Source organism: Vombatus ursinus, unplaced genomic scaffold (assembly GCF_900497805.2).
Source record: "Vombatus ursinus unplaced genomic scaffold, bare-nosed wombat genome assembly UNPS02005659.1, whole genome shotgun sequence".
NCBI lineage: Eukaryota > Metazoa > Chordata > Mammalia > Diprotodontia > Vombatidae > Vombatus > Vombatus ursinus.
The window spans coordinates 11,666,449-11,681,490 of record NW_020945437.1 but is presented as its reverse complement, the minus strand read 5'-3'; the positions used below and the strand labels follow the sequence as shown (position 1 = coordinate 11,681,490).

At 39.3% G+C, this 15,042-nt stretch overlaps 1 protein-coding gene across 3 annotated transcripts in view; it reads right to left on the bottom strand.

Annotated features, from left to right (window-relative positions):
* Positions 1–15,042, bottom strand: part of DLG2 (discs large MAGUK scaffold protein 2) — a 1,559,742-nt gene that overhangs the window by 60,625 nt on the left and 1,484,075 nt on the right. For all 3 annotated transcript variants that reach the window (XM_027848244.1, XM_027848243.1, XM_027848245.1), the window contains one exon: positions 14,202–14,277. In XM_027848244.1, the coding sequence (XP_027704045.1) occupies positions 14,202–14,277 (76 nt within the window). The remainder of the gene's footprint in view (positions 1–14,201; positions 14,278–15,042) is intronic.

The following is a 15,042-nucleotide window of genomic DNA, read 5'->3' as shown; positions in this document are numbered from 1 at the left end:
TCAGTATCCAATCTGTTGCCAAGGCCTATTGATTTCACCTTTGCAACATCTCTCAAATACTCCCCCTTCTCTCCTCTGACACTACTACCACTCTAGTACAGGCCCTCATCACTTCAGGCCTGGACTACTGAAACAGCCTGCTGGTGGGTCTATCTGCCTCAAGTCTCTCTTATTCATCCTTCATTCAGCCACCAAAGTGATTTTCCTAAAGCAAGGGTCTGACCATGTCATCCCACTACTCAATAAACTCTAGTGGCTTCCTACATCTCCACATCAAATGCAAAATCCTCTTTGACATTCAAAGTCCTTCATAGCCCAATCCCCTCCTACTTTTCTAGTCTTGTTAGATCTTAATCCCAGAGATGTGCTCTCCATGAACAAGATACTCCATCTCTCAGCCCTGGGCATTTTCTCTGGCTGGTTTCCATGCCTAGAACACTCTCCCTCCTAGCTTTCCTGGCTTCCTTTAAATCCCAACTAAAATCCCATCCAAGGATCCCAAAGTGGGCCATACCACCCACTGAGGTGTGCTAGAAAGATCCGGGGCAGGGGGGCAGAAGTAGCCTTGGGTGCAATTGGGGCCCACTGAAGAAGAGGGTGGTGGAAGCATAAGGAAAGAAGAGAAGATAAGAAAATTTTGAAAAATTGTTTCTGTATGTTTCATCTATTGAGTAACAAGAGTTAAAGTTGTAGTGATTACATTATTCTCCAAATAAACACACAAAATGCAAGTTATAACCAATCAGCGGTCAAGTCCACCGACAGGCCTTAACAAGCAAGTGTTGGCAGGTGAGAGTGTTGCACATTGTCTGGGAAGTCCAGCATGCATTGGCAGGAATATGTGCATGTAATGACTTGTTGATAATATGATGCTGTATGGTTATATGACAAAATTGCATCATCAAAATTTCAATGCAGGAAAACCTCAATTATTAAATTTAAGATATGTCATTTTAAAAAAATTATATTTTTTGAAATGACACAAATTTTTAAAAAAGTTAAAGGGTTAAAGAAAGTAGATTTCCAGGGGGCTGCTGAGTATTTTTTTTGAAAAGGGTAAAATAGGCCAAATAAGTTTGGGAACCTCTGTGGAAACCTTTTGTAAGCTCTCTTAATTTGAGCACCTTCCCTCTGTTAATTATTTGCTACTTTTCTTGTATATAACTTCTGTTTGTATATATTTATTTGCTTGTTTTCTCCCTCATTAGATTATAAACTCCTTGAGGGCAGCTCCTTGAGGATTATCTTATGCCTCTTTTTGTATCCCCAGAATATAGCACAGCACCTGGCGCATAGTAGGAGCTTCATAAATGATTTAATAATAAATAAATTAATACATATTGAGAAAATTCCTTTTCCTTCCTTCTTCGCAGAAGTGTGGCACTGTGGGCTTTAAACCCAGCCCTTTCCCCGCTACCCCACCCTGCTAGAGGATGCCTAAGGTCGCTTCCAGTTTTGCCACCCTGGGATTCTGCACTCACAAAGATATCTCTGGCAACACCTCCGCCGCCTTCACACCACCTCCTACACCTGCTCCTGGTGGGTGGATACACAGGGCTTGATTTTGTCTTCTTCCTCTTTTTCTGCTTGGTAAGTCATCCAGCGTGTAATCCTACACAGGCTTATGCTTGACACTTCCATTATTCTTGGCTAATCACCTCCGCTGAACTTTTGGGTTTTATTGAGGAGGAAAAGGAAATAAAGCTGAAACTGGTGTTATGACCAAGGACAGCTCTCCCATAAAAGGGCCCCTGGACAGAACGGGTTTTCTCTCACAAACTGTTCGACTCTCAGGACTCATTGTGCTATCATGGAAAGTTTGTTGGCTTTGGAGACTGTGGGTCTGGGTTCAAATCCCAGCTCTGCCATCTTCTGGCTGTGTGACCTTGAATAGGTCTCTTTTTCTTTCTCTGGGCCTTAGTTTCCTCATTTGTAGAGCAAGAACTACTTGTACTACTAAATCTTTAAGTTTCCTTGCAGCTCTAAACTTTACAATGTTGAATGAAGTGAATTCTCTCCCTTTTGCTTAGAAGGAGCTTATTACGCGTTCTTCGAGGTAGGGAATGGAAGAGAGTTAATGTCTGTCTCCTCTGTTTTCTCTCTGTACCCTGGTCTTCCCTAGGTCTGTAGTCAAAGGACCAAAGAACACAGGATCATAGATTTAGTACTAGAAGGACTTTGGCCTCATGAAGTCCAACTCCCATTTTACAGATAAGTAAACTGACACTGAGAGAGGTTGTCCAGATCCACACAGCTAATAAGTGAGTCAGGACTTGGACGCTAAGCCTGACACTCTACATACACCCTGTGCCATCTACCTAAATTCATCTGATATTATAAGGAACCAAACTGGATAAAACTTTTGAGAATAATTATTCATTAGACAATCATATTGACAATAATTTGGATAGTTTTATAGTTAGAAACTGCTTTCAAATGCGTAGGATATATTGGAGCCAATAGTTATGCATTAAGGTCTTTCCTTGCTTTAAATTGTATGATTCTAAGAGATGAGGTAGTATAGTGGGAGGTGAGCTCCTGGTTGCGAGTCAGAGGATATGAGGACCAGTTATAGGACTGCTACTAACAAGATATAGGAGCGTGGGCAAATTACTTTGTGATCATACCGTATTTGATCCTTAAAATAATCCAGTTAGGTAGGTAGAGTAGGGAGAATTATTCCTGTTTTACAGATAAGGAAACTGAGGGCCAGAGAAACGAATGGCTTGCCCAAGGTCATTAGCTAGTTAATAGCAAAGATGGTATTTGAATCTAGATCTCTTAAGTCTTGGTCATTCTTCTTCCAGGACCCCCATATTGGTTAAGGCACTGATGCCAGCTGTTAAAATGCAAAAGATACCTGGGAAAGGTCATTGTAAACTTGGTCACTAACACTCAGAGTTTGATTAATTTCTCAAACTTTGCTTTTTAGTTCCACTCCCTTGAGGAGTAGTTCACAGGACCTGTTAAGTTTTGATAGGTGAATGAGGATCAGGAAAGGACTGGAACTTGGGGTTTTATATCCATCCCTGACTGGGATAACATAACAATAATGGCTTGTGTTTATAAGATTCCAGAGCTTGGGGACAGGATGGTATAGTAGAAATGGGACCTGAGTTCGCTGTCTATTAATTGTGCAGCCTTAAGCCAACTGTTTTCACCACTGTGACCTTCTATTTCCTCATTTATAAAGTGAGGGGGTTGGGGAATACATGGCCCTAAGTTTTAAGTTATAAGATATAGTTTCAAATCCTTTTACCTTCTATAGTTCTAGGAATCAGTAAGACATGGGTTCTAAGATCTGCCTCCAGCTTCTTGTATGACGTTGAACGTGTTAATTTGGCATTCAGGTCCTCAGTTTCCCCATCTACAAAATGAAGGAATTGGACTCTATCTCTAATATCATATGTCTAAATCTAAACCTTCCTCACTTATTATTAAACTCCAAAGCAGCTCTGGTCCTGCCTGTATGAATCTGACATAAAATTGAACTTATTTCCTCTTTTTAAGGAAAGACAAAGTAATTAGGTATGTTTGTGAATATTAGGAGTCTAGGCTGCATTTAAAGTCCTTTTCAAATGTAACATGATCTATCATAAAACGGGCTTCCAACCCACATAGAAACACAATAAATGGTTGAAAAGAGGCAAGAGATGCTATTTTTGCTTCCTAAGAGACTGCCTATAATTACTGTGGTTCAGAGGAAAAGCAGATGATACTATTTCCTTCTTGTTCCTGTGGCACTTCTAGAATTCATGGTAGCTGTTTTAGCTTCAAGATAATCAGAAATACTTGTCAGGTAATGCTTGGAAGATGTAAGGCATAATCCAGGCCCACTGGAGTAAAAATTCCCCCCTCTTGGAATCATTAGACATGACAAGTCAAAGAATATCTGACAGACAATGAGAACCTTTCTCATGAAAACAGAAAAATAAAACTGGATTTGGGCCAAAATTTGTGACTCTTGTTTATTAAGAGCCTGAAATAACTGTCAGGAGAAAACTCCACCAAAAAGCTTCCCATTCCTTGCAGAAAAGGCTGCTTCTATTTATAGAGTTATGAATTATTCATCGACTATTAATATTACTTTGGACCCACGATAATTGCCTGAACTGATAATGTTAGCCATGCTAATGTCACACTAAATTAGTATGTACATTAAACGCTTTATGAATCAATTATCCTATTTTGCCTGCATAATAACAAACCTCTCCTTAAAAAAAAAATCAGTGGTTCTCTAAGGTGAACAAACATATCACAGAATGGTGGAACTGGAGGAGACCTTAGAACAACAAAATGTTAGGACATCATATCTTAGGACCAGAAGGATCCTTACATAGAACACAAGAAAGGACAATTACTATGATAATTACTCATATTTATATAGCACCTTAAGACAAGAAAGCACTTGCTCAGAGAAACCTCACGAGATAGGTAGATGTGTGTCATGCCCATTTTACAGATGGAAACATCAAGGCTCATAAAAGTGACATGATTTATCCGGGATCACACAGATTACAGTAAACAAACAAACAAAAACCCAGTTCTCCCCTGAGTCCAAGTCATGTACTCCTTCCACTATATATCATCTCTTTCTAGATTATAAAATGTGAAAGCCGAGAGGGATCTTAGAACATAAAATGTAGATGGAAGAGCCCTTAAATCACAGCATGTTAGGACACAGACTATTAAAACAGAGACTGTGAAAGCTGAAAATGAAGTTAAATATAATTATCATGCATATTTAAATGGAGCTTTTAGGCTTAAAAGCACCTTCCTCACAACAACTCCATAAGGGAGGGAGGTGCAAATGCAGTTATTCCCATTTTACAGATGAGAATACTGAGACTCAAAAGTGAAGTCATTTGCTTGGGGTAGTAAGCTAGTAAGAATACCCTAGTCTCTCCTGATTCCAACTTGTGTTACAGAATGGTAGAACTGGAAGGAAATTTAGAGGTTACCAGTTTCATCAACACATTTTACATGCCGATGAGGAAGCATATGTCCAGGGATGTCTGAGTGCTTGTGACATATCTAACATTTCCTGAGGGTTGGTTTTTAAGAAATAATAATCCAGTGGTGATCTTATAGGACAGGGTTTAGTGACTTAGCACATGTTATCCAAGGAGGGCAATGAAGGTTGATTTTCATCTGTCTATGGGGCAAAAGCTGGTGCCATAAACCCCACTCAACTACATATGAGGGAGTGGTGTCAGTGACAGTGGAAAAAAATGACCGGTTAGGAGTTACAACAGGGAAGAACAATTAGAAAATTAACTTACTTTGCTTCTGTTTATAATTCTAATTCTAACACTAATTGTTTAAGTAAACACTTTAGCCACTGGAGTTAACTGGGAAACGAAAGGGGCTGCATTTCTGAAGTAGGCTTGCATTTTGCCAGTTCTGTGTTTCAGCTCATAGAACTGGGGGTTGGATATGAACAGACTGGCAATCAGAGTTGGCTTAGGCACTTTGAAGCCAAATAAAGGAACGAATCTGTACCTGTGTGTTGACTCATCTTTTTAACTGACAAACATATTGCCTCCTATGAGCAATGAGTCATTAGGTCTGTAAATAAGGGCGCAGGCTAGGAGCTTACATGTAGTCTCAGTCCTCCTCTTCACCCCCCAGTATACCACTTGGGCTCCATCTTCTTAGTTGTTATCCCCATTCAGCGACTCCTCTCCTCCTTCCCAATGTACACTCTTTTGTAAGGCTTACGGCTATCTTGCTTCCCTTTTTCTCCTGGATCTGTTCCCTCCTGTCCCATAGTTCAGCTCTTCAGAATCATACCCTTCTTGCCTAGTAAGGTGACAATCAGCTAATGTGACAGACCCATTATACTAATGTGCTAATAGGAGGAAGGGGTTAGCAGCTCCTCCAGTTCTGAGGCTACATGTGTGTATTATGACAAGGGCCGTCTGGATATAATAAATAATTGTTACTTGATCTTTATATCATAGTATATTAATTAGCATAAATGAAATAAAATAGTACCAAATAAAGCAGTACTGATAAAGTTGGTATGAGATCTCTTTGGCATTAGTTGAAAATAGAAATATATGTAAATGTAATACTTTAATACTTATTGGATCTGCAATTTCATTAACCTGGGTATTTCCCTCCATATCCTGTAAACTGCTTAAGAGAGTAATTGTTTCCTTCCCTTTCCTCTTTTTTATTTTCTTCTTTCCTTTTCCTTTCTTTTCCTTTTTTCTTCTTCCTATCCCTGGCAAACAGTTAAATGCCTGGTACACAGGAGAAGTTTAATAAATGCATGTTAATTGATCAATTGATTGATCAATACAATTCCCATCTCATGTATGCTTTTTTCTCCCATATAATGCTTTTCTATGTTCTTCCACAGATCCTACACAGGAGACCTATTTAGTGTGTTGGATGTCTTCCTCTACATTTTTTTCACATGTCACGGGCACCATTGAAACCTTCAGACTTTTCCTCTTTGTCCCCTCATTCTTATTTCATGACTTGCCCACTTCCTTTTCTGATCCAATGCTGTCCTGATGACACCCCTTACAGGTCATCCTTCAGAATATATTGTCATCTATTTGCAACCCCACCCCCCATGCCTCATCATATTGCCCTTTGGGTCATCAACAATTTTGATTGCCTAGTGGTCATGGTATTCCAAGACATTTGAACAGTGCAGCATCACCACAAGTATATCTGCGTTAAAAAGACAGGTCACCTTGCTGGGGAGCAACTTGGGGATAATATAAGCACTACCCAATTTCCTAAATGCAATCTGGCTTGTTGTGGCCTTTGCTCTGTTGATCATTTCCAACCTATACTATATATAGCTTGTTTGGATAAAGTTTACATATTGTCATCTCCATTAGACCACGAATTTTGTGAAAGCAGGAACTACTTTTTGCCCTTCTTTGTATCTCTAGCACTTAGGACAGTGTCTGGCACATAGTAGGTGCTTAAGAAAAGTTTACTGACTGGCCTAAACTCACTGTCCATCAGCAGTGTCTTTCTTAAATATACGTACCAATGGACTAACTCAGTGACTTGGTTATCTGACTTGTGTGTCAAACACTGGACAAGAAGCATTTTTTATCCATTTAATTATTCCTATCTGGATCATTAGGGTGATTGCTTTTGAGTGATGACAGTTTCTCTTGGGGGAGGGGCTACAATGTTCATGATTCAACAAATACAATACCGTATGCAAAAAATAGTAACTGGAGGGACTCAATATCATTTTATTTGGCCCTTGTACATCCAGCAAAGATATTAGGCATGACAGCAGCAAACACTGCTGATGAGCGGATGTCTTCATGTTTTATGCCTCACTTGACATTAATCATCAGATGGCTGCTGAACAGAAAAGTCTCTGCAGTTGCATTTGTCAAGGAATCTTGTGTAATCTTAACATTAGCATGAAAGACAGCTTGTTAGAGGTGAAACTCTAATGCTGAATTTTTCTCTACCAAGTCAATGGCTTTTTAAAATTGACAAACAAATCCTGAACAGGATCTTGAGTTCTTTGTGCTTTTCAGTCAAATGTAAAGCTATGGTATTTTGTAGATAAATGTTTGTGAATGTCTGCCTAGCCCATTTTCATATTTTCGTCAAGGAAAAGGTTTTTTGAAGTTGCCAAATCTATTTTCCTGATCACGTCCCTCCCCTACTCATTAAACTCCATGCTTCTCTTTTCTTGCCAATGGAATAGAAACTCCTTTGTTTGTCATTTAATATGCTTCCCAACCTGGCCCCTTCCTATCTATCCAGCCTTCTTATGCTCTACTTCCTTTCCATGCTCTAGGATCCAGCTGTATTGGTGGCTTACTTGCTGTGCCTCATACCTGACACCTCATTTCCCATCTCTGCTTTTGTACTACCTGCCTTTCATTCCTAGAAGGTTTTCCTTCTTCCCCTTTGTCTCTCAGACTCCTTAGCTTTCTCTAAGACTCAACTCAATTGCCATCTTCTATAGGAAGCTTTCTTGGTCTCCTCAACCCTTCCTCAAGTTTCCCTTTTAACCTTATTTCTGTCTTCTCGGTTTGTATCGATTCAAGTACACATTGTCTCCTCTTTGGAATATAAGCTTCTTGAGAGCAAAGACTCTTTTGGCTCTTTCTTTATATCCCCAGAACCTGGTACAGTGCTTATTGATTAATTGAAGGATATTTTTGATATGCAAAAGGCACACTGAGGTAGCTATCTGGCCCAGTGGATGGAACACACTGTGTATGTAGTCACTTCTTTTTCAGATACTTGCTAAGTATGAAACCCTGGGCAAGTCACTTAACCTCTGTCTTCCTCAATTTTCCTCATCTGTAAAATAGGAATAGTAATAGCACCTACCTCTTAGGGTTGTTATGGAGATCTAATGAGATAACATATGCAAAGTACTTTACAAACCTTAAAGTACTATATAATTGCTAGCTATTTTATTAGCTATTATCATAAAAATTCATTCTTATAAAGATGAGAAAGTAGGCATGTGATTTAGTACCTAAAAGTTCTTATTCTCTTTTTTTGGGGGTAGGAATATTGCCTGTAATTATATATTATGCTATTATAGCTATATTATACATGGCAATCTCTATATGTTTAATATAGTTATACATATTCTCATAATATGACTTTTTAAAAATTTTGTATACTAAATAGCAATTTACAACATCCTTGATCAATCAAATGAGATAATTGTAAAGTGCCTGGAACACAGTAAGTGTTATATAAATGTTAGCTGCTGCTGCTGCTACTATTACTACTAGACAGCTTCCATTTGAAGACTCCAATGATAGAGAACTCCTGAGGCAACCTCTGCCATTTTGTGACAATTCTAATGGGTAAAATTTTCCTTATATGAAGCTAATATCTGCCTGGATGTAATTTCTACCTGTTATTTCTCATTCCACCCTTGGGTGAGATGCGCAAATTAAGAGACATCTTCACTTCAAATGTTCATACCAACTATTTGTGCCTGACCTCTGGTAGAGTGTTCCCAGCTTGCATCAGTCTGACCAGCCATAGTAGGACACATTATACCTTGACCTTGTTGTCATTTTGGGGATCAAACAGAGTGAATCTCAGCCATTTTCCCCAGGTCGTCCCTTCAAATACTTGAGCATAGCTTCTCAGTCTCCTCTTATTGAAACTAATCACCTCTACATCCTTCAATTGAAATTATAGCTTTACGAAAGAACTTGGACTGTTAGTAACAAAACAAAGCTATTGGGGAACTTAGGTCTCTTGATTCCAATGTCAATGGTTTATCAAAATTTATGGATGACTCAGGTTAGATGAGGTGGTTCCTAGCCAGTAGACTAGTTTGTCAATTGATCTCAAATTTGATCTGGAAGATTTCCAAACTGCTTACCACCATGATATGCCTCTTGGGCCCACCCTACTCCCCTAAATTTTCAGGAATTCCAGGCATAGTGTCCCTTTCTCTAATAACTCATAGAATTTAATAATATTAATAATAAGGACAGCTAGCATTTACATGTAACTTTAAGGTTTGCAAAGTGCTTTACAAACATTATCTCATTTAATCCCGTCGGTAACCCTAGGAGGTAGATAACAACACCCATTTCTATACAAATATGTATCATGTAAAATGATTCACATTTTATAGTTTAGGAAACTGAGGCATATGGAAGCTAAGTGTCTTGCCCAGGGTCACATAGCTGGTAAGCGTCTGAGGCTGGATTTGAACTCAGATCTTCCTGACTCCAAGTCCAGCACACTATTCACTATACCACCTAGCTGCCTTTTCCCCAAATAAATAGTTCAGATACCCCTGGGTTGGACTGAGAATAATAATAAATCACATTTAGCCAGCACTTTAGTGTTCACAAAGCACCTTTTTCATTTTTTAAAATGAAAGATCTGTGAGGTCACTAAGATAAGTAAGGACAAACCTAGAATTAGCCAAGTGACCTCAGTCTAGCCCCCTACCCAAGCTAGACCTCATTGTCTTCTGTAAAATGGGGTAATTGAAAGAAATGATATCTAGGGTCATTTTCAGGCCTGCCTATCTATGGATCTATGAATTTTCTTCCCATTTTTCATGTTTAATTTTTTCGTATCTTGCAGATACTTGCTTTTTTGCTGGCATTCCACAGTCAAATAACTGAATAATTCAAGGCTCTTCTCAGAAATGTTCTTGGCCAAAAAGACGCATAATTTTATGCAAAACAAGTTTTATGAAATCACACAGAATTTCAAAGTTGGATAGGACCTCAGCAGCCATCTGGTGCAAGCCATACCTGAAAAATCATCCTCACTTATAATATTATACATCTGAGGAGTGGTCATCTAGCCTTTGCTTGGAGACCTCCAGGAAGGGAGAATCCAGTTACTTCCTAAGGCAGATCATTCTATTTTTGGATATTTCTTATGGTGAAGGAAGATTTTCCTTATTTTCAACTTAAATTTGCCTCATTATAATTTATTGCCATTGCTACTAGTCTTGTTCTCTGAGGCCAAACTAAAAAAATTAGAATCCCACTTCCACATGACAGCCTTCTGAATCCTTAAAGACAGCTATCACATCTGCTCTGGGCCTTCCCTTCTCCAAGATAACCATCCTTCAACTGATTCTCATAAGGAATGGGCTCAGGGGCCTTCATCATTTTTCCTTTCACAGGGCAGGAAAGCAATTATAGCTAAAACAGTAAGGGATTCTAAAGGAGAGACAGGAGACAGCATGTACCAGGCAGATTGACCCCTTACTAGATCTCAGTGGAGACAGCCGAGGACCCTGATCCTAAGAGCCCCAGGAATAAAGCAATAACACCCAGATCTCAGGCCTTTCCTTCAGTCTCAAAAGGATCTGTCATCTTTAACACCAACTGCCAGTAAGGAACAAGTAAGTGCAAGGATCCCAGGAACATCAGCAACCCCCCAGACCACCAGATGTGCTTCTAGCTCAGCCCCTCTAGCCATAATCCAGAACTGCAAACCCTGTGGAGATGTAACCTGTCACCTGTTTCAGGAAGAGCTGCAGCACCTGCCTCCTTAGAACCTAGAGCTACTCAAGACCCAGAAAAACCAAAAATCCTCACCACCAAAGTCTGGGGCATTGTCAAATGGTTAAACATTAGAAATGGCTGTGGCTGGATGAATAGAAATTACATTAAAGAAGATGCATTACATCTTTGTTGCTGCTATACCCTTAGAATCCTGGGGCCTTTCTATCTGACTTTCAGCTGAAACCTGGCATTTATGTTGTCTCTCCCATCAGAATGGGAGATCCTTGAAAGCATGGACTATCGGACTTTTTTGTATCCCAAACACTTAGCATAGCACTTTGTATAGTAAGTGAATAGTAAGTGCTTCTTAATTCATACCCTTTTTCAGATGCTCTCCAGATTATAAATTTCCTTCCTAAATTACAAAGCCCAGAACTGAGCAAACTCCAGATGTAATCCGACCACTTTCCACGTCTTGTCTTTTCAATGGAATTCTAATAATGCTGCAATATGTAAAGAGCAACATGTATAGAGTTTTTGTAGGGCAGCTAGGTGGCACAGTGGATAGACTACCAGGTCTAGAGTCAGGAAGACTCATCTTCCTGAGTTCAAATGTGGCCTCAGACACTTACTAGTTTTGTGGCTCTGGACAAGTCACTTAGCCCTATTTGCCTCAGTTTCCTCATCTGTAAAATAGCTGGAGATGGAAAGGGCAAGCCACTACAGTGCCTTTGCCAAGAAAACTTCAAATGGGGTCACAAAGAGTCAGACACAACTGAAAATGACTGAACAACAACTAAGTACCCATTGTGTCAGCTCATAAGGGACTCCAACTTGTTGATATCGGCAGGGTAGGATTATTATGCCCATATTAGAGCTCAGTGAGGACAAGTGACTTGCCCAAGGACATAGAGCTGATGAGTCAGTTTGGCATAGTGGTAAAGTGCTGAACTAAGAAATCAGGAAGACCTGGGTTCAAATTCTGCCACTGATTTTGACTGTCTGTGAGACCATGGGCAACTCACAGAACCTCTTTCAGTCTCAGTATCCGCATCTATAAAATGGGGAGAATTGTAAGGGTAGTATTTACCTCAAAGGGTTATTGTGAGGCTCCAATAAAACACATAAAATGTTTAGCAAACTTTAAAGACTTATGTAAATCTCAGTTATTATTATTACATAGTAGACCCTAGACTAGCACCCAGCTCTATTTTCTCTTAGTTCAGTGCTCTTTTTCCTCATTGTTGTTCATTTGTTTCAGTCATGTATGACTTTTTGGGGTATTCTTGGCAAAGAAACTAGAGTGTTTTACCATTTCCTTCTCCAACTCATTTTTACAGATGAGGAAACTGAGGCAAACAGGGTTAAGTGACTTGCCTAGGGTCACACAGCTAGGAAGTGTCAGAGGCCAGATTTGAACTCAGGAAGATGAGTCTTCCTGACTCCAGGACTGACACTCTAACCACTGCGCCACCTAGCTGCTCTTTTTCCTATGCCTCACTTAAACTTTCTTCCTTTCTCTAAAATGAGCAGAAATGCTATGCTTTAACCAATGAGATCTTCTGCCCATGTTGCAATCTCCATCCCACAGTTGACCGGTTCATTTCAACTTTGCCCACTGTTGATCCACACTCACATCTCTCCAATAACTCTCACACTCTATCAAGAAGGAAGTTCTTGCCTTATATTATAGAGATTTTTTAAAAATGAAAGGAAAACAAAATAACACAAGCTATTAAATAATAATGTATATCAATAGTCTAGAACAACTTGACTTGGCCAATGATATAATTTCCCAAATGTTGCCAAAAGTAATAGAATGAATAGGTGATTGATGGACAAGATGGGAGACTAATATAGGAAATCGGGTGAGTAATTATATTCTCACCAGCTCTGGGTGAACATTAGTAGTGTGAATTATTTATTTCCACGAGATTTTTAGCTCTATCTGCACATACAAAGTGAAGGGGAGCACTGAGGCAGTTACTCAAATAATGGTGAGCGTATCAAGAGTGGGAACCATGTCCTGTTAGTTATTATGCCTCCCTTCCAGTACGTAGGGGTTGGGGTAGAAGTGGTAAGCAGACTGGAAAGGTGGGAAGGGCAGGTTATCAAGGCCTTTGACTACTCAACATATCTATGTAGTCTTTATCATAGACTTCACCAAATACAACAACATGGTGTAACTAAAGGAAGACTATATTAGTGCATGGTCTACACTTAGCTTATTACATGGATATATGTAATAATACTAGCTGCCACTCCTAGGGTGCTTTACATACCCAATCCTATCTGTCCCCTCACAACAACCCTGTGAAGGAGGTACTGTGATCTTACCACTCTCACTTTATAAATAAGGGAAGTTTAGTGAGTTTAAGCGACCTACCAATAGTTACACAAATAACTGGTGTTCAGGCCTCGTCCTTGTAACTCCAGGTATTACCCCACACTCCCACACTGCCCTTTCTAGATTGTCAGACCCTGTAATCCCCACAGTGCCAAGCTCATGGCCTGCAATATTGAGTAACTATCCAAAAACTGCTTGAGAATTAATTGATTAAAATAGGGCCCTTTCCCTCACAAGTGCATCAGATAATGCTACAAAATTATTCCACTTAACCCAAACCTATACATACACACACACACACACACATAGGGGATACATATGTGTATGTAGGTATCAATTTTGGGGATGGCTCTTTTGGTTTTTGGTAAACACCTATTTTCAGTGTCTGTCACAACATTCCATGTATTAAATCAGGAGGCCAAAATGTATTTCTCCATTCAAATATTCTGCGATAAACTTTATATCAGGTGTATCTTTGCTCTATGTACTCAGATTAGCTCAACATAATGGAAATATTAAAATACTAAGTAAATAGCTTTGTTTGGACCCCTTCTTGAATCTAGAACCTTAGCTTTAAAGATGGAACAAAAGTATTTAACGTATTATTGACAGTATCCTCGTTTCAATCTCATTAACATTACTATTCAGATTGAGAAAACACCTTGGTAACTGTGTCCACAGCTATTTCCCCCATGTTTGTTAGCAGATTCTTTAGAAAATCACTTCATTGGAAGAAAAAAAAGATTTAATTGTGGTTTGAAATATGATTAACATTACATGCTATTGTCCTGATGTCCCTGTTTGACTACCATAATGTGCTTGTTTTACAGAATGAAAGTGTGGATTAGATTCAAGTAAATGGGAAAAGGGACCATTTGGATTCTCTGTTCTTTTTTACCTACCCCTTTGGCATCAATCACACCAGGCTTCGCATTAAACTTCACCGTCTTCAATCGAGCACGTTCCTTTCTTTCCACTCTGGAGAATGAAAGAGAGAGAGAGAGAGAGAGAGAGAGAGAGAGAGAGAGAGAGAGAGAACAGATTAGGTTACTAAACAGGAATTAAAAGAAAAAGTAAACAATTCTATTCCCTTACATGCTCTCTTCTCTCCTCTCTTCCTCACAAGGAAAGTTGGTAGTAGGTTTCTAAGTGGAAATCAGCAACAAATCCTCAAAATTCATTATATTGTTTGTATGGAAAGTTACAGTATTTAGAAAGAAGGGAGAGATTGATGAGATAGAGGGCTGACCTCAGAGTCAGGAAAACCTGGGTTAAATCCTTCATTGGACACATACTTTTGGTATCACCATGGGTAGGAGGGGTTTCCACACCAGGACTTGATGTAGATGAAGTTACAGGTCTGGACAGTATAGGCATGTATGTGCGCAGTCATGGAACAATGTGACTTAGTGACTAGAAGGTCACCTTTTGAGTCAGAAAGACCTAGGTTGAAATTCTGCTTCTGACAGTTAGTGGCTAGGTGAGTCAGGGCAAGTCTTTCTACCTTTCACTGCCCCAAACTTCTCCTATTTCAGGATAATTGTCAATCTGAATTTGTAAAGGAGGTTTCCTTCCCAGGAGTTCCTTTTATCTAAGAAATCACAGAAGTTCTGGTCTGACTTCATCTATCTATCCATCCATCCATCTATCTATCTATCTATCTATCTATCTATCTATCTATCTATCTATCTATCTATCTGTCTGTCTGTCTGTCTGTCTGTCTGTCTGTCTGTCTGTCTGTCT